Source organism: Gracilinanus agilis, chromosome 3, assembly GCF_016433145.1.
Source record: "Gracilinanus agilis isolate LMUSP501 chromosome 3, AgileGrace, whole genome shotgun sequence".
NCBI classification, from domain to species: domain Eukaryota; kingdom Metazoa; phylum Chordata; class Mammalia; order Didelphimorphia; family Didelphidae; genus Gracilinanus; species Gracilinanus agilis.
In genome coordinates, this window is record NC_058132.1 from 29,276,787 (window position 1) to 29,300,089 (window position 23,303).

Genomic DNA, 23,303 nt, shown 5'->3' on the forward strand with positions numbered 1-23,303 from the left:
CTCTCAGCAAAAAATAAAAATAAAAATGTCCTGGAAAATAGATTGAGATAATTTACAAATCATTGGCCAAAAAAAGAGCCTAGATACCAGATTACAAGAAATCATAAATGTCCAGCTCTGTCCAGCTCTCTCTTAGAAACATAGAGCAAAATGAAAAGAGAAAAAGAAATCTGCCAGTCATCTTGTAAAAGAAACTAAAATGAAAATGCTCAGGAGCATGATAGTCAAAATCCAGTTTCCAGGTCAAAGAAAAAAAATACTGGAAACAGCAAGACAGAAAGGAGCAACAGCTAGAACTGTGTAAGATTTAGCATCAAAGGAGCAGAGAGCTAAGAATATACTATTCCAGAAGGCAAAAGATCTATTTTTTGATGATCTTGAAAGAAGAATGGAAAAGGAAGGAAAGGGAAGATAGTGGCTATCTCAATATGCTAGGCCAGTGATGGTGAACCTTTTTTTGAGACCATGTGTTGTGCCCCACTACCACCTCCCCTTACCCTAGACAGGGAAGGGGGGAAGCACTCCCATTGGACTGCTGGGGAGAGGGGAGGGTGCAGTGAGGAACATCCTCAGGTACAGTGAAGAGGGGGAAGAGAGCAGCTTGGCCTGAGTCCCTCTGCCTTTCTAGTAACGAATTTTGGCAGGCGATGGCATGTGTGCCCACAAAGAAGGCTCTGCATGTCCTCTTTGGCATTTGTTCTATAGGTTTGTCACCATGGCACTAGGCTCTGGTTGGCCATTTTTCTTTTGATAACTGCCACAGAAATGTCATCCTTAAAGCTGAGTTTGAAAAAGGGAGTGGTGGTGGAGTATATTGGTGGCTCAGTGGATTGACAGCCAGACCTAGAGATGGGAGGTCCTGCATTCAAATGTGGCCTCAGACATTTCCCAGCTGTGTGACCCTGGGCAAGTCACTTACCCCCAATTGCCTAGCTCTTCCTGCTCTTCTGCCCTGGAACCAATACACAGTATTGATTCTAAGACTGAAGATGGAATTCTTTGATTCTAAGGCTTTAAAAAAAAAGGAAGGAAAGAAAAAGATGGGGGAGACGGAACCAATGTGAGAATGCTATAACAGGATGGCATTATTCATGGGGCAGATACAAGAGCAACATAAGGAATGGTTGTTGTTGATAAAAAATGTGCAAAAATACATTGCACATATCTGGATATCTATTGTGGAGGTGCTAGAACTGTAGAGGACACTGATATGACAACCCAAATGATTCCCTTTAAACTTGGAACTCCACCGTCTTTCCATAGAATGTCTACCTAATGAAATGCTTAATCAGATGTCTTTTATGTATGAAGAGTACCTTGATGTAACCTTTATTTTAGGAGGCATAGATGTTACTGGATCTCAATAGCACAGCATCTTTCCTCATGAATCCCCCAATAAATAGCTTTGTCACTTTGGGTTCTTGGTCCTTGGCAGAAATAGCTATATTTGAAGAGAAGTTTAAACCAATTGCAGAAGAGGAAAAAGCCAAGAAACTAGAAAATGAGGCTATCTCAGCTGGGATCTTGGGTGACTTGGGGTCCAAGAGCAATATAGATCTTTATACTCTCAGCAAGACCAAGTTGGACTTCCTCCACTCGTTTGATGTGCTCAATAAAGGGAGCAGGTTTGACAGGTACAAGGGTAAGAAAGGGACATCAGAAACTTCCTGGGAAATTGAAATGCTGGATAAAACAGAACATTTCCTAAAAGTTCTTGTTCATAAACTATATTGGACGAGGTTTGTGGCTGTTCCTAGGGCATCTTGTATAAGGCAAAATCATCACCAATAAAAAATATCTTCAAAAGGGTATGATAAGGAAGGTGAAGAGAAAGGAAGGCTGGAGAAAATTATTCCTTATTACTGGAATGGGCAAATACAAGTTCATACAAACAAGGAGAAAAGTGGATCAATCCACTCTTGACCCTCACTCTCATCTGAACTGATCAAAGTAGGGAAGAGTACACATATAGCAGGGTACAGAAATGCATCTCATCCAACAAAGAACAAAAGAGAAAGGACAGAATGGAAAGCAGAGAATAAGAAGGGGGGTAGATTAAAGGAGAGATTAGTCTAAAGCAAAATAAATTCTTAAAAAGAGATGGGAAACAGAGAAGGGAAAGAATAATAAGAAAGAGATGGAAATACACAATTAACTCAATTGTATGTGAATGTGATGAACTCATCTATAATACAAAAAAGGATAGCAAAATAGATTAGAAAGTAGAATCCTACAATATGTCATTTATAAGAAATACATTTGAAATAGAAAGATGCAGAGTTAAATTTAGAAGGTGGAGCAAAAGAGATAATGCTTCAGTTGAAGTTTAAAAAAAAGGTCTCAGCTCAAAGGAATAAAGAACTGGAGGAATTCCATGTGAACTGGAATGACCTCCAGGAATTGAAGCAGAGTGAAAGGAGCAGATCCAGGAGAACATTGTACACAGAGACTGATACACTGTGGCACAATTGAATATAATGGACTTCTCTACTAGCAGCAATGTAAGGATCCAGAGCAAGGCTGAGGGACTTATGAGAAAGAAAACTAGTCACATTCAGAGGAAGAACTGTGAGAGGAGAACTTGCTTGAACACATGGGCTGATGGGGATATTATTGGGGATGAAGACACTAAATGATAACTCTAGTCCAACTGTCAATAATATGGAATTAAGTATTGATCAATGATACATGTAAAATCCAGTGGAAATGTGCATCGGCTAAGGGGGGTTAGGGGGATTTGGGGGAGAGGGAAAGAACATGAAATATGTAACTAGGGGAAAATATTCAAAAGAAAAAGTCAAAAGAAAAAGAAAAGTAAAGTAAAAAAGGGTCTCAGATAAAGCAAAATTAAAGATAGACCTATTTAAGAGATAAACAGAAAAACTACATTTTACTGAGAGGTCTTATAAACAATGATGGATACAACAATACTGAACATATATGCATAAAATGGAATAACATCTAAATATCTAAAGAAAAAGTTAAATGAGTTACAGGGAGAAATAGACAATAAAACTATAACATCAAGGGATCTCAATTTTCCCCTTTCAGATGTAAACCTGACCCAAAAAGTAACAGCAGCAAAAGGAAGAACCTGAGTAGGATTTTAGAAAAGTTAGTTATGCTAGAACTCTGGAGATTATTGGATGGGAATAGAAAGGAATATACATTTTATATACATACATCTAGTATACATATATGTATACATATACATAATCATAGCTGGGCATGGTACCTTCATAAAAACTGAACGCATACTAGGGTATAAGATTCTCACAAATAAATGCAGAAAAGCAGAAATGTTAAGCACAATATTTACAGAGGAGGAAGAGGAAGGGAAGGAGCCCTGACTCTCTTTTGAGTTTTACATAGCCCGCACCGCTGAGGAGCTGAGGAATTAGCGTGGGGCAAATCTGGAGGTCAGCCTCCAGGTCTACAGTGATACTGCCAGGGCTCAAAGGTCTACTAGTCCAGATGCCCAGGGTAAGGGTATTCAAATCTACCCAGCCTCCACTCCCAAGTGAATTTGCCCTAGGGGCAACTTAGGGCTTTTGAGGAGAACTTTCCCCTCAGTCCATTGTGGGCGGCGCCCCTTACCCTTCGACCAATAGGAACCCGGTTGGCGGTTATGGACACAGCCCCAAGCCAATCAGAGACTCTTCTTTGAGGATGGCCAGGTTTTAACTCTGGACCTCTGCTGAGAGGGATGCAGGTGTGAACGGTTGCTGCGAGACGCGGTCCTCAGAATTTCTCTTGCTGGCTTAGGGCTAACGGGTTAAGAGGTCCTCGCGCCCTCTGTCAGTTGGAGTAAGGCCAGGTGACGATAGGACGCATCATGAGGGGCTTGCTGGTGAGCGCCCCCCAACCCCCTTTGCCTTTCCAATTTGGGATCCTTTCTCAAGAGACCGTCTTTCCTGGCCCGATGCTCTAATAACCCCAGCCAGGGACCCACCCTTTGTTAGAAAGCTTTCAGATTCCTTTCCAGAAATAAGAGGGCTCAGACTACAGACAGGGACGCTGCAGCTCACTTATCCATTCCAGAGGGTGGCATGCCCCATCAGCAGGGATCCAGCTTTTTCTCCCAAGCCCGCTGATGACGTAGATCTCTCTGGAGCTCCCCTCCTGCCACATGACCCGGAGTTGGGGTAGGATGAGGTAGACCGTGTAGGCTGCCTTTTGAAGCCCTTTTGGTCAAGTTCTGGGAGGTCACAGAAGACCCGAGATTTATTTTTAGCAAAAGAAAAAGGATGTTCCCTTCCTTCTTCTGCAGAGGGATCCACTTTCTCAGTTAATTAGCACTTGTTAAGCTCCTACTGTGTGACCTGTTTTATAGGTAGAATAAAGAGAGATGGGGGAGGCATTGGAATTTTCTTTTTAAGTAATTGGAGGAAGTGAGTTAAGGAAAGGAGATATTCCCGAAAGGAGCCTGAAGCCAGCGATTCCCCGCCTTGCCCCCCTGAGATGTTATGGGTTCCCCACTGGATGGGTCCAATATTATAGTTCCTGCGGAAACCCTGGGGCTTGATCTCAAGCCCTTCACCGTGTGTCCCCCTTTCAGGTGTCCCGCTCCAGAGCCCTCCTCCGATCCTTCAGCTCCAGCAGCAGAAGCTTCTTTGAAAACAAAGTAGCAGAGAAACAGAAACTCTTTCAGGTTCTGGGGAGCCCAGGACTTGTCCCCTTTATGCCCAGGAATCCCAATGGTCACCGAGTCCCCCATAGGGCCTCCTTCCTTGGGATTCCCCCTCAATTCCTAATTCTGCCCTCCTCCTCTCCTGGGACCCCAACATATTACCTCCCCCCCCCCTGCTCTGAGGGTCCCTGATTTCTGGTGGAGGGCTAAGGCCAACACCCAAATAGGGGAGGGGGGGCCCAGGAGTCTGGACCATAGAAGTCAGGGCAGAGACTCCCCCCAATCCACCCTTGGGGTCTTTATCCTAGGAAGACAATGACCTCCCAGTTTACCTGAAGGGTGGGGCCACAGATAGAATACTATTCGGCCTAACAATGGCAATGTCCGTAATAGGTGAGTTAGAGTGGAGGAAGGAGGAAGAAAGGGCCCAGGAGTATAAGTCAGTTGGGGTGTTTACACCCCAGACTGGGGGGATTTTCTGTCCAGGGTCTAGCAATTCTCTCTAGGCACCTGGGTGACTAGGTTTTGTCTGGTGGGTCCCCAGGTTGGGTTGGGGTATCCACCAGCCTTTGGAGACTTTAGACCAGTGATGGGAAACCTTTTAGAGGCGCAGGTGACATCCTCAGGCCTGTGTGGAGAGGGAGAGGGGAGAAGCCTGGCACTGAGTCCCTCTGGCTTTCTAGCAACAAACTCTGGCAGGGAAACTGTGCAGGGGCGATGGTGGGTGTGTCCACAGAGAGGGCTCTGGGTGCCCCCTCCGGTATGCATGTCATAGGTTTGCCACCCCTGCTCTAGGCTCTTTTGGTGGGAAAGGGGTGGAGGAGGGTACTGAGTGGCCTTTATTTGGAGCCTGGGGATGGGGGTGAGATCACACTCAGGTTGGGGCACCCTTCACTTTTCTCTTTCTTCCTTCACCTTCCTAGGAACTGGCTACTGTCTCTTTTTTTTGACCTGGGTCTCCTTTCCCCATAAGAAGAAGGAGTAATTCTAGGACAGAAGATGAGCCTGGAAAAGGTGGAGCCAGAGCTAGGATTGGGGTGAGGTCTGGGAGTCAGTAAAACTTCCCTCCCCCGGGAGAGTTAACTCAGAGCCAGAGTCCATGTTTCTGTCTGTTTGTCTAGGTATCCTGACCAGTAACTTGCCCACCTCCCCTTCCCCAAATGCCTCTCTAAGCCCCTAAACCAGTGATGGCAAACCTTTTAGAGATAGAGTGCCGGGCCTCAACCCCACCAGAGACCATGTGCTGTGGCCCCCCACATGCTGGATATACCTCACCCCCCCTTACCTCATACAGGGGAGGGAGAAAGCACTGCCATTGGGTTGCTAAGTGGGTGAAGTGAGGAATGTCTTCAGGGAGTATAGAGAGAGGAAAGGGAGTGGCCCGAGCACTCTGCTCCTCTCCAGCTCTGTCACCTGTGAGGCCCCCACCTTGCCCCCTGTGCGCTCCTATTGGGCTGCTGGGCAGAGAGGCAGGGGTTGTGAAGAAATGTCATCAGGTATGTGGAGCCTTGCTCGAGGCCTTCTGCCTTTCTAGTAACAAACTCTGGGGTTTGGGGGTAGGGAGGGTGCATGCCCACAGAGAGTGCTCTGTGTGCCATCTTTGGCACCTGTGCCATAGGTTCACCATCACCACCATTAAACTATGGGATAGCACTTTAGGTGTGAAAATAGGCCCCACACCTCCAGATCCAATAGAAAAAAGGTTTAGTGTCATCGAAGATTATGTGTCCTGAGGGGTTGGTTGGGGAAAATGGGTCTCCCCATGGAAGAAGACCCTCCCCTGGTAGGGTCATTATCCCCTCATAAGCAGAATCTTCCTGGAATGGGGATAAGGTCCCTGAGAGATCTTGCCTCTGTCCCACGTTTTCAATAATTCTTCATATGCCTTTATTCTGCTTTCTCTAGGCTTACCCCTCATGCCTAGGAATTCTTTCCTGGGAGTCCTGAATCACAGGGTTTTTTAAAGCCCTTGTCTTTTATCTTAGAATCAATACCAAGGTAGAAGAGCTATAAAGGGGTAGGCAATGGGGGCCAAGTGACTTGCTCAGGGTCATATAGCTAGAGGTCAAATTCGAACTTAGGTCCTCCCCTCTCTCCAGGCCTGGTTATCTACTGATCCATCTAGCTGCCCTAATTTTAGTTCCTTCTTTATCACTCCGTCAAGTATTTATTTGGTGGCTATTAGGGGTCAGACACTTCAAGACACTGGAGAGACATAGAAGCAATCCCTGTCCTCAAGTAACTTAAATTCAGAAGAGACAATGGGTACAGATATAGGCACATTTATAAAAATGGATAAATGTAAGTTATTTGGTGGGGAAGAGGCATCAAAAACTGGAGGAAATCCAGAGAAGGCTCCTAGAGGAGGTGGCATTTGAGCTTTCTTTTGAAGGAAGCTAGTGATTCTAAGGGAGGAAGTGAAAAGAGCAGTATTCTGGTAAAGGGATAGGAATGGGAGATATGGAATATTGTATGCGAGGAATGTCAAAACATCTGTTTGGCTAGCTTGACTGCATGAAGCTTTAAATGCATCCTATGTGTAAAGCTCAGGATGCAAATAGAAAAGTAAGGTAGCCCCTGCCCTCAAGGAGTACACATCTAATGGAGTACACAACATAGATGGAAAGTTTCAGCTGCAAATAGATAGAATGGTCACATGGTCCTTAGGGAGCAGGGGCAAAGCAGAGGGTAATTATTCCTTCTTAATGTCATTTCCACATTTTAAACCCTATCAGTTTCTGATGTAGAACCATGATAGTATCAAGGCCTTTGGGGGCAAGAACTTTCTTTTCTGGGTCTTTAGTAGCTGTGACAGAAGGAGGAAGAGGAGAAGGAGAAGGAAGGGAGAGGTAGGAGAAAAAAGGAGCAGGAGGAGAAAGAGGGAGAGGGAGGAAAAAGAAGGAAGAGGGGGGAAAAGGAAGGGAGGAAAAGGAGGAGAGAAGGAAAGGGAGAAGAAAGAAGGGAGAGAAGAAAGAGGAAGAAGTAAAAGAGGAGGATGGAAAAGAGAAGAGGAAGGAGCAAAAAGAAGTATCATTAGGATAAGCCCTTTATGAGAGATGAGCTTTGGAAGAACTAATCTTAACCCAGGATTTAGAGATATCAAATTTGGGGGGGATTGTGGGAAGATGGTACAGTAGGGTATGAAGCTTCCTCACCTTCCTAATATGCACTGCCACCCGCATCCCTCCACAAACGATCAAAAATAGCTCCACAGAATTCTAAAAGAGGCAAAACCAGACAGGAGTTCAGAGTGAAGCTAAACTGCCAGGGACAACTAGGGAAAAAGGTCTCCAAGTTCCCTAGTCTCAGGCCCACTATAGCAGACTCTGAGGGCAGGACCAGAGTAAACATTGTGGAATCAACAAGGCATCCACCTCATCTTGTCTGCTGAAGGAAGGAGCTTGCATCCCCAATGGTACCACTGGAATCAAGGTTGAAGGCACTCCTACCCTGGGAGCAGTTGTATCAGCTCTGGCCCACAGCTAGGGGTAAAGGAGTGGACACCAAAGAGTCTATGGGTGCCAAGCCCTGAAGGCAGGACCTCAAGCCTCAATACTAACCCACAAAGGACTTTGCGGGCCAAGAAATGCTGAAATGCTTGCTCTATCCTGGGCTGCCATAGTAAAAGAGGAATAAAGAAGCACACACCAAAAAGTGTGGTTGCTGAGGGACTGGAGCCCTATTGGCTGTGGTCACTCCTAGGAGAGTAGAGTCCCTGGTTACTTCCACAGTGGGAGGTGGGTTGTCTGCTTCCAGTTGGCAATGGAAGAACTGCCCATGATCTCTGGGTGGAGTACCTGAGGTCAGTTATGGACTAGGACTTGAGTAGAGACTGGGGATTACATTAGATCCTGGATTAGGGAAAATGGAATCATTAAATAGGGCCAAGGAAATAAACACACAAAAAAAATCCTGAAACCTGAGACATTCCCCAAGCACTCTGGGATTCCAACATAAAGCCAATAATTAAGCCTATTGGCCTGGCTGCTTTAGAAAAAAAAAGGCAAGCAAAGGAGAAAGATAGCTATTATGGGCACAGAAGACTTGGGTTTAAAGTTAGAGGACAGTGAAGTAAAAGCATCTATTTAAAAAATAGTTAAGGGGGGCAGCTGGGTAGCTCGGTGGATTGAGAGCCAAGCCTAGAGATGGGAGGTCCTAGGTTCAAATCTGACCTCAGACACTTCCCAGCCATGTGACCCTGGGCAAGTCACTTGACCCCCATTGCCTAGCCCTTACCACTCTTCTGCCTTGGAGCCAATACACAGTATTGACTCCAAGACAGAAGTTGAGGGTTTAAAAAAAAAAAGTTAAATAATGGCCACAGGCTCAGAAAGAGGTTGAGGAAAAAAGTATGCAAGAAAATAAAAATTATGAAACATCACCCAAATGGAAAAAGAGATCCACAATCTCATAGAAAATTTATAAGAACTATAATTGGATAAGGGGAAGTTAATTACTTAAGACAATAAAGCAAAATCAAATGAAACAATAGAAGATATGAAACTTCACCAAAATAACTGACCTGGAAAGTAGGTCAAAGAAACAATATAAGAATAGCTGGACCAGAAAATTACAATTAAAAAAAAGTTTAGATACCATACTCCAAGAAATCAAGGAAAAACTGCCCAAAAATTCTAGAACTGAAGGATAAAATAGAAATGGAAGGAATTCACTGATTACCACTCTGAAGAGACCCAAAGTTAAAAATGCACAGGAACACCATTGCTATATTCTGTAGCCCCCAAGTTAAGGGGAAAATACTACAAACAAAATTTAGATATTTCAGAGTTACAGTCAGAATAACATAAGATTAAGCAGCTGTAATATTAAAAGAATGAAGGGCAGGGGGCAGCTGGGTAGCTCAGTGGATTGAGAGTCAGGCCTAGATACAGGAGGTCCTAGGTTCAAATCCGTCCTCAGACACTTCCCAGCTGTGTGATTCTGGGCAGGTCACTTGACCCTCATTGCCCACCCTTACCACTCTTCCACCTACGAGCCAATACACAGAAGTTAAGGGTTTAAAAAAAAATAATGAAGGGCATGGAAAATATTTCCTCAAGCAAAAGAACTGGGTTTACAACCAAGAATATATACCCAGCAACATCAAACATAATTACACAAAGTAAAAAATGGATATTTAATGAACTAAAGGAGTTAAAACTATTATTGGGGGAAACCCCAGAAGTCAATAGAAAAGTTCATCTTTAAGAAACATACAAATGTAATAAAAGGCCATATGTGGCACAAAAGTTCAAATTGTTTTAATTTCTAGATGATAAAATGTCATCTATAACCCTTAGGAGTGACATTATCTGAGACCTTTGAAAGGGCATATATAGCTAAAAGGTGAATACAACGGAATGAAGCAAAATAATAAATTAGACCAGGAAGCAGTAAAATGGAACAACTATCTCATATAAAAGTATGAGTAGAACTGTTAAAGAGAAGGGGAAGGAGGAGGGGAGGGCCGGTAATTCTAGAAGCCTACTCTCATCGGATCTGGGTTAAAAAGAGAATGACACAGCTAGAAGAGTAAAAGTCTTTAATGTACAGAGAAACGGGAGGGAAAGGGGATAAGGGAGGGACGAAGAGTGATGCTGGGGGCCAGAGTATAGTGATGAGAGATTTTCCTGTTTTAATTTTGGAGTATATAATATATCATTCCTTAGAATTCAGCCAAGGCTTCCGGCTTGCCCTACCCTTTCAGAATGAGAGCTTGGTTGTTTTCACTGCTTGTGAATAAGGAAGGAGAAGATTCCATTATTGGCTAAAATTGCTCCCAGCCACCTCTAGGCTTGTGAGCCTGCTGAGGCTTCTGTAGCACCCAAAGGGTCACTTGGGAAGACCTACTAAGTGCATTGCAGCCTGAAGCCACCATTCAATTTCTTGTGTTATGACTTTACATAAATAACCCTGAAGAGCTATAACCTCAGTTCGTCTACAGTGGAAGGGACTCTGTAGGAGTGAGACATGGAATTCTTTCCCTTTAGTAAATGTTTTCAATGAACAAAAATGCATTTTCTCTTCTTCCCATCCCCCAAATAAAAACTGGGAGAAAAAAAAACTATTCTGGTAACAGGCATAGTTAAGGCAAATGTCCATTTTGACCATGTCCCAAAATAGACACTCATACTATGAATCCATCCCATCTGTCAGGAGGAAGGTGGCATGCTCTGTCATATCATGGTTGGGCATAGGGTTGCTGAGAGCCTCTGAAGGTATTTAGGATAGCTAGGTGGCTAAGGCCAGACTCGTGTGACCCTGGGTAAGTCACTTATCCCTCTTTGCCTCAGTTTCCTCATCTGTCAAAGGAACCAGAGAAGGAAACGGCAAACCACTCCAGTATCTTTGCCAAGAAAAACCCCCAATGGGGTCACGAAGAGGATATGACAATGAGGCTTTCAAAGTGCTTTCCCAGGGCTGCTGTTCTTAGATGAATTGTTCTGCTTCTGCACCTTTACCAAATACATCCCTTTCCTTTGTCTCATCAACATGGTCTGATTTATTCAGAAGCCATCTGTTTTGGGCCGCTGTGGCCGCCTTATTTCCCTGGGTGGCTGCCCCTTGGATGGTGATGCTAGGGCTTCAGGGGTTAGTGAGGCAACGGTCATGGATGAGAAGCGGCCTCCCCACCCTCCAGCAGGGCAGCTGGAGCATCCCCCTCCCCACCTCAGCCTGCCCAGCATCCTTCACAACAGCTGGTGGCTCAGACAGAATATAGGCTGATCTGGTCCTGGAAGGGGGTGGGGAGGCTCCCTTCTATCCCAAAACACAGAATTGAGTTCAGAAATTTTCCTGGAGTTTCTGCAGCTCTCTGGAAGAATGTTCTCCTGACCTGGAATGGCTGGTTGCCGTGATGGTTATGGAGGCAAAGAGAGCAACGTTTTATTGGAGCTATTTTTTTTTTAACTTTGGAAATCATACTCATGTAGTCCATTAGCCATCTTGTTTAATGGAATTTGATAGGGTATGAGAGCCTCAACGCTCTGTAACTCCAGAGCCTGGATTACTGGACAGCTGTATTTCAGCATACTTGATTTCCTTTGAAATCCTATTTCATTTTCTGCATTTTAACCATTATTCTGAGGCTTCCCCGGATGGCCTGCCAAAGGGGTCCAGGACCCAATGAAGATGAAGAACTCCTGCCCTGCCCCTTGGGGAGCTTCTCTGGCCCCAAGTTGAAAAGGGGAGGATCCAGACCCATGAGGGATGTTGAAAACCATCCAGCCTCATCCCCTCGCTCTACAAATGAGGAAAGTGAGGCAGAGGGAGGGTCAGGAGCCCAAATCAGAGAGGCAGGAAGGAGCAGAGTCTCCAGTCCCTAATAGTCATTCATCCCATTTCCCCATGAAAAGTGCATTCAAGGACCCAGGATCATCTCCAAGCCACTGAGGCATCAGAAGGGAGGCATTAAATAAGTGTGGCTTTAAGAGCCCAAGATCCAAGGCTGCTGGCACTGAGGGAATGTAATCACAAATGATATCCTTAAGTCAACAAATACATACTGAGATGCTACCGTGTGCCAGGTCCTGAGGAGGTTAAAAGCTAAAAGGCAACGAGACATCTGCCAGGCTAACGGGCCAAGACAACATCTCCACAAATAATTCAAATCCACATTAGACTATCCCTGAGTGAGAGAGGCCAGCCAAGCCCAAGAAGCTCACAGAGGGAGGAATGAGCCCTCCCTGCGGGGATGTGGGAGGGCTGCCTGAAGGAGGCAGCACCTGTGACCCTTGAAGTGAGATTTCAACAGGCTGGATATAGTCCCATGAAAAAGAACTTTTCAAAGCTCTTTTGTTACAAAGGACGGTTTTCTGGGGAAGGGAGGGAGGACAGAGAGATTTGGAAATGAACATCTTGTGAAAAAAAGGTCAATCCTCCCCAAAACAACTGCTAAATGTCAGAATGAGAACAAAGACAGTTATTCTTTTGGTATATCTAGGACACCTTCAAAGAAAACCAAAAATGAATAACAACAAAAAAAAGTTAAATCAAGGCCAGGAAAATATAGACAATCACCATACCAACGTAAATGAAGACGACAATAATATTCTAGTTAAATCCGATGGTCAGTGATATGCCTTCCTCTCAGATCTGGGGATTTAAACTTCCTTTCTCTTAATAATTGATAAGCTGCTTTGGGGGAATACTTTGAAACAGGGTTTGTTGGGAAGGGGGCGACTGTGTCAGAAGAAAATATATCAATGCATTAAAAATAGGGCTAGAAAGGCAGGTTGAAACAACACTACGGGAGGGAAGTGTTTGGTCTCTAACCTATAGGCAATAGGAAACACTCTTGCTGATGAGCAAGAGAGAAATTGATCTCGCCAATAATTTGGAAAGTCCCTTCCTGTTTCTGTTCTCTAATCAGAGGAATGGAAGTGTGGGGAGGAGGCCAGAGAGAGGAGAGATTGAAGCACAGAGAAATTTAGGGGGTAGAAGAAAAGGGAGGCATGAAAGGAGCACATGGTGGGGAACATGCAGGGAGAGGCATCTGGGAATGGAAATCCTTTTAGTTAGCCATTTAAGAAGGTCTCACCACTGGAATGACCTCTAGGAATTGATGCAGAGTGAAAGGAGCAGAGCCAGAAAAACCTTATACACAGAGACGGGTACACTGTGGTAAAATCGAATGTAATGGACTTCTGTATTAGCAGCAATACAACGACCCAGGACAATTCTGAGGGATTTATGAGAAAGATGCTATTCACATCCAGAGAAAGAACCGTGGGAGCAGAAACACAGAAGAAAAACAACTACCTGATCACATGGATTGATGGGGACATGATTGGGGATGTAGCCTCTAAACGATCACCCTAGCCTAGTGCAATTATCAATAATATGGAAATAGGTCTTGATCATGACACGTGTAAAACCCAGCGGAATTGTGCATCAGCTATGGGAGGGGGTGGGAGGAGGGGAGGGATAGAACATGAATCATGTAATCAGGGGAAAATGTTCCAAATTAATTAATAAAATATGGACCTAAAAGAAAAAAATGATCTCTCCATCCTCTGACCCAGCAAAGAGGAAGGTTGCTGAAAGGGACGGTTCAGCCTATAAAGGGACAAAATGGACATTAGTGTTTACCTGAGGTGGGTCCTATGAGAGATACTTATTGAGCAGCCACTGAGGCTGTTCTTGCATCTGGACTGCTTGAGGATGACCTCTTTGGCCACGTCACCCTGCTACCTAGCCAAGAGTATGTGAAAGGAGAGGAATGGTGTGAATGCAACAGAAAATAGCACCCATCAGCTGGCACATGCGTGTTAAGAAAGCCTGATTTCTTCAGTGGAGGAGTGGGCAGGCAGAAGCCCCTGCCTGGGAGTGGTGGGGCATGTCATGTGCCCCGATGTCAGGACACACGACACAGGCTGCCCAATCAGAAAGCCAACAAGGCGTAACATCATTGCTCCTGTTCTGAATGAAAGCTCACCGTTTCTGGCCTTCATTTGTCTGTCCTGACCATGTGCCAGGGCTGGCTGGGAATCCAGGATCTGAAGGAGCAGCTTGCCTGGGGGACTATGGGAGTTAGAAAGACCTGGTAGTATCTTTCTTTTACAAATAAAAAATTATAAATGTCTTCAAGATTAAAAATTTTTTAAAAACCTTACCTTCTGTCTTAGAATTACGTGTTGATTCTAAGGCAGAAGAGTGGTCAGGGCTAGACAATGGGGGTGAAGTGACTTGCCCAGGGTCACACAGGTAGGAAGTATATGAGGCCAGATTTGAACCCAGGACCTCCCCTCTCTGGGCCTGGTTCTCAATCCACTGAGCCACTCAGCTGCCCCCTCAAGATTAATTTTAATTATAACAATGGTCATTGGTTGCCTGAAGCCCTTCTCCAAGATCCCAACCTTCTAGATCTTCACCATGTGCTTTGGGCTGGTGAACAAGACAGGATTTGGAGAACAGATGGAACAAGGGCTATGGGAACAACACAGCAGAGGGAGAAAGGGTGGGGCAAGAAGGGGTCAGCCTCTCCAGCTGACCACACAATCTTCACTTATTTCACTTATCATTTGCACCAACTGGAATGAGTTTCCTCCTCCAGGAGAGAATAAGAATAATAAAGAAGCATAAGACTAAAATTAATATCCAATAACTCCAAGTATTATATTTTATAAGATTTATTAATAATCACTTGAAGTAGAAGAAATAAAAGGACAAAAGTAAAAGCCTGAGTTAAACCTGCTTTCCCAGCTGCGATCGTGGGAAGAGAGTGAGGCGGGGCTACACAAAACTTAAATTCTCCCTATGTTGGCATGTAACGTTAGAAGGAACATGGGAAGTTGGGATTTAGAGTCCTGGGGAGCAGATTCTAATCATACACAAGTCACTTACAAACTGAAAAACAAATTAAATCCCTTTGGAAAGTCTCTGAGAAGAAGCTTCAGAAACTGTCTGTCTCCCCCAGGCCCTACAGCTATCTGCTCAATATTTATTTCCAATTATCTGACCATCTGAGACAGGTCCTATAGGTTGGCGTGAACTGTTTTGAGTCTTCCAAATAGACAACAGTCTCTGGTATGGCAGGGCTAGCAAGACCGAGCATAGGGAAAAGCAGAAATAAAAATCAGTTTGTACAAAACAGTGGAGAAGTTAAGGCAACTGAATTTTACGGTGAGCAGACAGAAGGCATGAGTTTAACAGAATCAGAAATGTTTTGTCCTCTCTGACATCTTGAACTCACAAGCATATTTTCATACCCGAATGTGGGAAACCGTCACGTTGGAGGTTTCTCATAAACAAATTCTATATTTGGTGCTATATTTCTATATTAGTGGAAACATCTGCCTCAACTCAGGAAACAACTAGAAACTCAAAACCTGCAAATATGGAAAAATGAAAAGATTCTTCTCAAAGTAGAAAGAAAAGCCAAGACTCAGGTAAACAAACACTGGCTAATAATAGCTGTATGTGGGACGTGTTTCTAATTCCTTAAGCCTTGCCTTAACTCATGTACCACTTGGCTTACAAGCAAGAAAAATCACTTGAAGGAATTGTCAAATTCTACAGGGTTGGCTCTGCAGCCCTAAATGTACAATGTGACAAGTAGAAAGCCAGTTAGATGGACACATGAAAAAACATTTCCTGGATCCCACTGGTCCCACAGCCCTCCAGTTTGGATTTTCTTAGGAAAAGGGTAATCTCTAACTTTCTTCTCAGTAATTTCATTTTCCCATGATATGGTCCTTGTAGATTTCCCCCAATTCCATCCTATCCCTGAAGTCCATCCATCCCTTCTCTGATCCCTCAGGGTTTGTTTTAGCCTTTTTCAATTGGAGATGGCCAGTCTCATGGTTTCCTTTGCTACCTTTCAAATACTCCTTTATTTTCTGTGTGTCCAGAGCTATGGGAGAGGAATATGGAACAGAGGCCAGGGTTCATATGAATGCTTCAATAGACCTATAACTTCATGACTGAAGAGTAAGTGCTTCTCACCAATGAAACCTGTAGTCTCTCCCTGCAACATTGCTTCCATAAATCCTCCATTGGCAATCCAGCTGGCACACTGGAAAATTTCCTCTTATCCTTTTAGAATCTTGCAGGCGTCAACATATGAGCTATCCATCTACTGTTTCTTATTTCCACTACATTGCCAGCTTACCTCCTATCTCAGTCATACGTGTTCTTAATGATGTCTTTTATATCATTTGTTACGCATAAATCATCTAGTAATGATGTTGCCACCTACATTATGCCCAATAGGCTTCTTTCTTTTGTACTCTGGATGACTTGCCATTTCTACTCTTACAAGACTATGGTCATTCAGAAGTCACAGTCCCATAAATCACAGATATAATACTGGAGGTAAAGAGATGTGGTTTGGGGGCAGTGAGCATTATGAAAACAATACATATTTCATCTGTGATTAGGAACACTGGGAGACATCACCCTCATCCCCATACATCCAGTGTATGGATCATACACTATTATAGGGTAGAGGGGGAGAGAGAAAAACTCTGAGCTAGAAGAGTAAGAATGGAAGTATAAGAAAAGGAAGGAACAGACAACATCCTAAAGGCAAAGGATGGAAAGGTTAAATTTGGAGTGAGGCTGAGAAAAAAAAAGCCATAGAGGTTAGTTGTTAGGAAGAGACCCAAATCTAATGAAAATAAAAAGAATCGGTCATAGATTTCTTTCATTACTCTGTACAAAAAAGATTTCTTTTAAGTTCCATTGCACAATTCAGCATTCAAGGCTAAAAGTCATTTTGTAAGCAAACACTACTGACTTCCTGACAGAGAAGTAATGGACTCTGGGAAGAGATTTTTTTTTTCTGGACATGACTGATGCAGGAATTTGTTTTGTTTGACTTCACATATTTGTTAAAAGGCTTTTTTTTCCTTTTTCAATGGGGAGATGGGAAGGAGAAAAGATGGAAATTTTTTTAAAGGAAAAAAGCTAAACTAGAAAAACTATTTTGACCAAAATAAGGTTTCTATCTTTTAAAGCATATCCATAAATTAGTGGCCATTATTTCTAGGGTGATTCTACTTGAACCTGTATGGCTCTACCATCCTTGGAGAATGCTAAAATAAACCTTTTCTTTCACTCACATCCCAAACAATGTCAGAGCTATTGACAAAAATAGCAGCTTCACTCTTGGTTATTTAACAAAGTGAAAAACTTATGTTAAAATTTTCTTTCCATTCATTGTATTCCTAGGGTTAACTCTCCAGTGTGTGTAGTCTTTGATGTTTGGTAAGGGCTGCCCGCCTGCTGAAGGCACTCCCACATTCATTACATTCATAAGGTTTCTCTCCGGTGTGAATTCTCTGATGTTGAATAAGGAATGTGTTCCGGGTGAAAGATTTCCCACATTCCTTACATTCATATGGTTTCTCTCCAGTATGAGTTCTCTGATGGTAATAAAGGGATGAGCTCTGGCTAAAGGCTTTTCCACATTCATTACATTTGTAGGGTTTCCCTTCAGGATGTGTCTTCTGATGGGAAAAAAGAGCTGAGTTCTGTCGGAAGGTTTTCCCACATTCGCTGCATTCATAGGGTTTTTCTCCAGTGTGTGTCTGCTGATGGCGGGTAAGGGTTGAATTCTGGCTAAAGGCTTTCCCACATTCACTACATAAATAGGGTTTTTCTCTTGTATGAATTCTCTGATGGGAATAAAGAGCTGAGCTCTGTCTGAAGGCTTTTCCACATTCGCCACACTCATAGGGTTTCTCTCCAGTATGAGTTTTCTGATGCTGAGTTAGGACTGAGTAGTATCTGAAGGTTTTCCCACATTCGAAGCATTTGTAAGGTTTTGCTCCAGTATGAATTCTTTGATGTTGAGTAAGAGATGAGCAGTACCTGAAGGTTTTCCCACAGTCAGTACATTCATAGGGTTTCTCTCCAGTATGAATTCTCTGATGTTCAATAATATATGTGCTCCGACTAAAAGCTTTCCCACATTCAGTGCATTCATAGGGTTTCTCTCCAGTATGAGTTAGCATATGTTGAGTGAGGGATGCATGGTAACTGAAGGCCTTCCCACATTCGCTGCATTTATAGGGCTTTTCTCCAGTATGTGTTCTCTTGTGGGAATGAAGAGATGAACACTGGCTAAAGGCCTTTCCACAATCAGCACATTCATAGGGTTTTTCCCCAGTATGAATTCTCTGATGTTGGGTAAGGCACGTGCTTTGGCTGAAGGCCTTCCCACACTGATTACATTCAAAGGACTTCTCTCCAGTATGAATTTTCTGAGGCTTAGTTTGGTCTGAATTCTCTTTGAAGCTATTGCCATGTTTATCACAGTTATGAGGTCTCTCATCTACAGGAATTCTCTGCTGTGTCACAAAGTTCCCCTCGAAACTACTACATTCAAAGACTCTCTCCCCAGTGGCAACTTTCTCGTGTGCGATTGTCAGTTGCCTCAAATTTCCTTCCTTAGATCTCTGCTTCTTCTCAAACTTGCCCTCACATTCCCAGGATTCTTCCAACTTGGAATTCAAGGAAATATTCTTTGTAACTGCTCCCTGATGTGAACTTTCTTCAAAACTGTCCCACTCTGGAGGTAACACCTTGGTTGTGGCCTTGATCTTCCCGGCTGAAAGAAATAAAAAAAAATATATATATATGAAATATCCCTTGTGCTCTGGAAACTGTTGTGGTGAGAATGGATAATGTACCTGAAAATAATGTCAGGACTACATGGCTTTGAGAACTCTGATAAAGCTCATGTAACCTAAGAAGAAGATCACAAGGGGAAAGAAGAAGTGGGTTGAGGGACAGATTTCTATCATCTGAGAGAATAAAGTCCATGCAGAAAGTTGGCTGAGAGGTGGGAAAAGTAATGGGTAGATAGATTAAACTGAGGAATTGTGAATGATGGGCAACAGGATGCAATCAATAATGTTGTCTCCCTAAATGTTCTCCCTTCTTGTCAACCTCCAGGCTATCCTGAACATGGCTACCAATTTAATTTGCTGAAAATATCAACTGAATCTATCACTCGCTAAAATTTCTCTGATGGCTTCCCATTGGCTAAAAGTTAAAGATGATACATCCTAGCATTCAAAAGCCAGGCCAGTCTGGTCCAAGGGCACCTACCCAATGATACCACCCATCACTACTCTCCAACACAGGCTTCAGTTCACCTGTGTTGGGATCGATCGTTCATGCTTTGGGTTCTTCCTATACCCACCGGGTTCTGTGTATTTCTCTCTCCTTTCCACTTACCTAAATCTTACTCATTTTTTTTCTTGGCTGCGCTAAAATCCCACCTCCTTCCATGAAGCCTGACCTGACCACTGGAGCCTAAAGGTTTCCTCTACTTCTTTTCCAATCATTCTGTAACACTCCTTACTCAAATCACTTTGAGTACTTAATCACATGTTGCCATCTCACTCTTTCATTTGTATGGTTCTGAGATCCTCAAACAAAGGAATCCCCAGGAAGGTAGGGAATAAATCAAACCTATTTTGTACTTAGCAGGTACTCAACTGTAAGAATGAGAAGATAGCCTGGGACAGAAGGCAGAGGAACAATGTTGTCGTTATTTTCTAAGATGGAAACAAAAGAGTAAAAGTTTCTCCTGAGCCTGATACCAGAGCAGATACCTAATCAATCAATTATTTGAGTGCAAATAGTGGGAAACACTGCAAGAGAGGCTGGTAGGCTCAAAAATCTAGACACGGAAAGGTCTCAGGAGAAAACTTGGGCTGAAAGGGTGAAGTTATGGGACACTGGAGAAAGAGCACTGGGCTTGATGTCAGGAGACACCTGGGTTCAAATCTAGGCACTGACTCCTAATTGCATAGCCCTGGATGAGTCATTTAATCTCTGGAAGCCTCCTTTTTTTTTCATCTGCAAAATGGGGGTTATATTTAGTATTATCAGGTGGTTGTGAAGATTATAGGACTTCTGTGAGTATATAAGGTGGCCTGCCACCCTTGCAGTGCATATAATTGTCAGTTATCATCATCATTATTATTTTACTTAAGAAGTATAAGGTATAGTCCTTTCCCTCCAGGAGTTTCTACTCTGCTTGGAGAAAATACTAGCATCTATGAAACAAGAAGCAAACAAGATAGGATAGTGTACAACTGAGCATGAGACCAATGACCAAGATGCTAAGTGCTGGAGAAACATGGAGTAGGGAGGTTGCTATTGGGTAGTTTTGTTTGCCAAACATTTATTAAACATCTGTTTGATGCAGTTAAGGAAAGCTTCACAGAGGCTTTAAATGAAGGCTAGGCTTGGAAAGTCCCAGGTAATCTTGGGATGGTCTTGGGGAGGAAGGAGAATAGCGTCTCACGTTCATACGGCATTTTATGGCCTATAAAGTGATCTTCTCACAACAACCCAGGGCAATTGACAAATGTGAGAAAGCCCAGGTTGGGCAGAAGAGAGAAAATTGTTGTGATTCAGTTGTTTTCAGCTGTGCCCAACTCTTCATGACCCCATTTGGGGTTTTCTTGGCAAAGACACCGGATGGTTTGCCATTTCCTTGTCCCACTCATTTGATAGATGAGGAAACTGAGGCAAACAGGGTTATGTGACTTGGCTAGGGTCACACAGCTAGGAAGTATCTGAGGCAGGAAATAAACTCAGAAAGATAAGTCTTCCTGATTCCAGGCCTGGCACTCTGTCCATTGTGCCTCCAAACTAAAACTAAGGTTAGGATGGGTCCAAATTATGGTGGGCCTTGAAAACCACAGCATCGGGGTATATTTCCGAGAAGATTTCGATTATAGAATCAAGCAAGGTGCCTAGGCTGGATAGCAGTAATAGGAGAGAAAGCAGTAAATCCACAGGTCAGAGGAAAAGAAGAATGGGCACTAGTTTGGTCACTGACTGTGTTTAGAGCTTAAAGAAGACAGAAGGTTTAAGGATGAACTCCACAGTTTTGAGCCCGTGTCCGAAGAGTCCTGGTACAAACTCCACTGCTATTATCAGGCCCATGATTATTTTACTCAAGGAGCATATGATGCAGTACCTCCCTCCCTCCCTCCCTCTCCCTCCCCTCCAAAAAGCCCTTTTGGATTTGGGGTCCGAGTAGATGTGATGCAAAGTAAATATAAAGTTTTATCATTTAAAACAGCTTAAGAAAGAATAATGCAGGGCTTTTTGGAGCAAGATGGCAATGACTACTTATCATCATATGAGTATATGAACAACATATTTCCCCCAAAGGGGAGAGGGTGGCCCCTGAAGAGCCCTGGCCAGGGTGGACTAATAATGCCAGGAAACAGAGTCTGAAAGCCCCAAGGGAGCTTTTTTAGGCAAAACAGGGTGTCTAGTGGGGGCAGCTGGGTAGCTCAGTGGATTGAAAGTCAGGCCTAGAGACAGGAGGTCCTGGGTTCAAATCCGACCTCAGACACTTCCCAGCTGTGTGACCCTGGGCAAGTCACTTGACCCCCATTGCCCACCCTTACCACTCTTCCACCTATGAGACAATACACCGAAGTACAAGGGTTTAAAAAACAAACAAACAAACAAAAAAAAACCAGGATGTCTAGAAAGGAGAGAAAATCCGGGGTGGGGAGTCAATCCTAATCGGGCTTTCATTGTCTGATTTCTTCATCTAGATGAGCAAAGATAGGAATCCAATGAGAAGGTGTGTGTGATTTTCCCCATCTATAAGAGGGGAGTCCCTGATGGGAAGGACTGGAAAATATTGGCCCACCTAATTAGGTATCTACCAGTTAAGAGATTTTTTTTTTGGGGGGGGGGTGAATAATGAGCTTCCAAGAGTGTATTTAATGACTCCAGATGTTGAATGAATTTGTCTTTGATCATCAAGAGAGATTGCTGATCAATTCACTATTAGTTAATGCTAGCCTGATCAATAAATGGATTTTTCTTACCTGGAACCCATGGTCCCTAGGGAAGCCCACTAGATTAGTCTACGACTTGGCCAGAATGATCTTCCTGACGGGTAATTTTGGCCACATCATTTTTCTGATCTCCAACCTCTCGTGGCTGGATAGCCAGAGTCCAGTTTAGATCCCTTAGCTCCAAACCCTCCATTGTCTAGCTTGGCTACTTCATCTCATACGAGTCTCCCTCAGGAACTCCAGACCCAGCTAAATTAGAGCTTTGAGTGTGGCCACCCTTCCCTACTTATCTCTGCCCACTGCCATGTCCTTTTTTAAAAAACCTTCACCTTCTGTCTTAGATCAATGTGTATTTGTTCCAAGGCAGAAGAGTGGTAAAGGCTGGGCAATGGGGGTTAAGTGACTTGCCCAAGGTCACACAGCTGGGAAGTGTCTGAGGCCAGATTTGAACCCAGGACCTCCTGTCTCTAAGCCTGGCTCTCCATCCACTGAGTCACCCAGCTGTCCCCAAGCCTTCCTTCTTAGTCTGTGCCCTGATGGTTGTTTTGCTGCCTTTAATCAGCAGGGACTTGGGTTTTTTCCATCTGTCTACACTCAACTGCATCTAGAACAGGCCTCATGTACATAGCAGGGTTTCATTAAATTAAATATTAAATATATATTGAACCCAGAGAGCAAGGTTGATAAAGATGAAGCAGACAGTTGTATGAATGGAGACCCAAGACAGGAGGAAATAAACGGTCTCTGGAGTGAAGGTGGAGGCCATCTCTAGAAGAGGAGGACAGCTCTTAAAAAACTTAAGATGCAGGGATTTAGGATGGGACGTGGGATGATGGAACCTCCGTTTCTTCCACAGGTCTCTAAGATCTCCGACATGTCTAAGGTTCTCCCTTCCCGGGCAGCAGGGCTGTTACCTCCGGACACTGTCTTCATTTCTGACAGACCTGAGCTGAGGCCTCCTCTCTTCGGCTTAAACGGCACCCCCCATCGTTCCAGGTGGGAGATCACTTTAGGTTTGACGACGATAAGCCCTGTTTGGAGGAAGAGAAATGCCGATGGGCCGTTTTACTCTCTAGGGATGAAGAGCCTAACTGAAGCGCAGAGCAGGGGCAGGTTTGCCTCAGAGACGTAATGGAATTGTCTGTCGACAGCAGGATGGGAGTTTACTCCCCTGCGGAGGTCTCTGCACTGGGGAAGCGACTAGGGAACAGAGAATAATGAAGGGACGGCCCAATTCTGATGACGTCTACAAGGCGCAGGCCTTTCTCCTGGAAACAGAACCACCTCATGCATGGGCCACAAAGGGCCTGGGACTCCAGGAGCACAGAAACATAGATTCAGAGCTGGAAGCAACCTGAGAAATGGAGTCCAACCCCCCTCACTTTATA

At 43.9% G+C, this 23,303-nt stretch overlaps 2 protein-coding genes and 1 pseudogene across 2 annotated transcripts in view; 2 read left to right on the forward strand and 1 right to left on the reverse strand.

The window, feature by feature from the left end:
- The first annotated feature begins 1,066 nt into the window (after positions 1-1,066).
- LOC123240908 lies at positions 1,067-1,791 on the forward strand (annotated as a pseudogene).
- Positions 1,792-3,835: 2,044 nt separating this feature from the next.
- On the forward strand, positions 3,836-5,615 carry LOC123240909 (cytochrome c oxidase subunit 7A1, mitochondrial-like). The gene is made up of 4 exons (XM_044668620.1): positions 3,836-3,850; positions 4,559-4,651; positions 4,939-5,023; positions 5,554-5,615. The coding sequence occupies exons 1-4, from the start codon at positions 3,836-3,838 to the stop codon at positions 5,613-5,615; spliced, it is 255 nt and encodes an 84-aa protein (XP_044524555.1).
- Positions 5,616-16,039: 10,424 nt separating this feature from the next.
- The window catches only part of LOC123240911 (zinc finger protein 383-like), a 41,303-nt gene continuing 34,039 nt past the window's right edge, over positions 16,040-23,303 (reverse strand). The window contains exons 7-9 of the mRNA XM_044668621.1: positions 22,830-22,946; positions 17,571-18,644; positions 16,040-16,074 (exon numbers count right to left, since the gene is read on the reverse strand). Coding sequence (XP_044524556.1) covers positions 16,040-16,074; positions 17,571-18,644; positions 22,830-22,946 — 1,226 coding nt within the window. The remainder of the gene's footprint in view (positions 16,075-17,570; positions 18,645-22,829; positions 22,947-23,303) is intronic.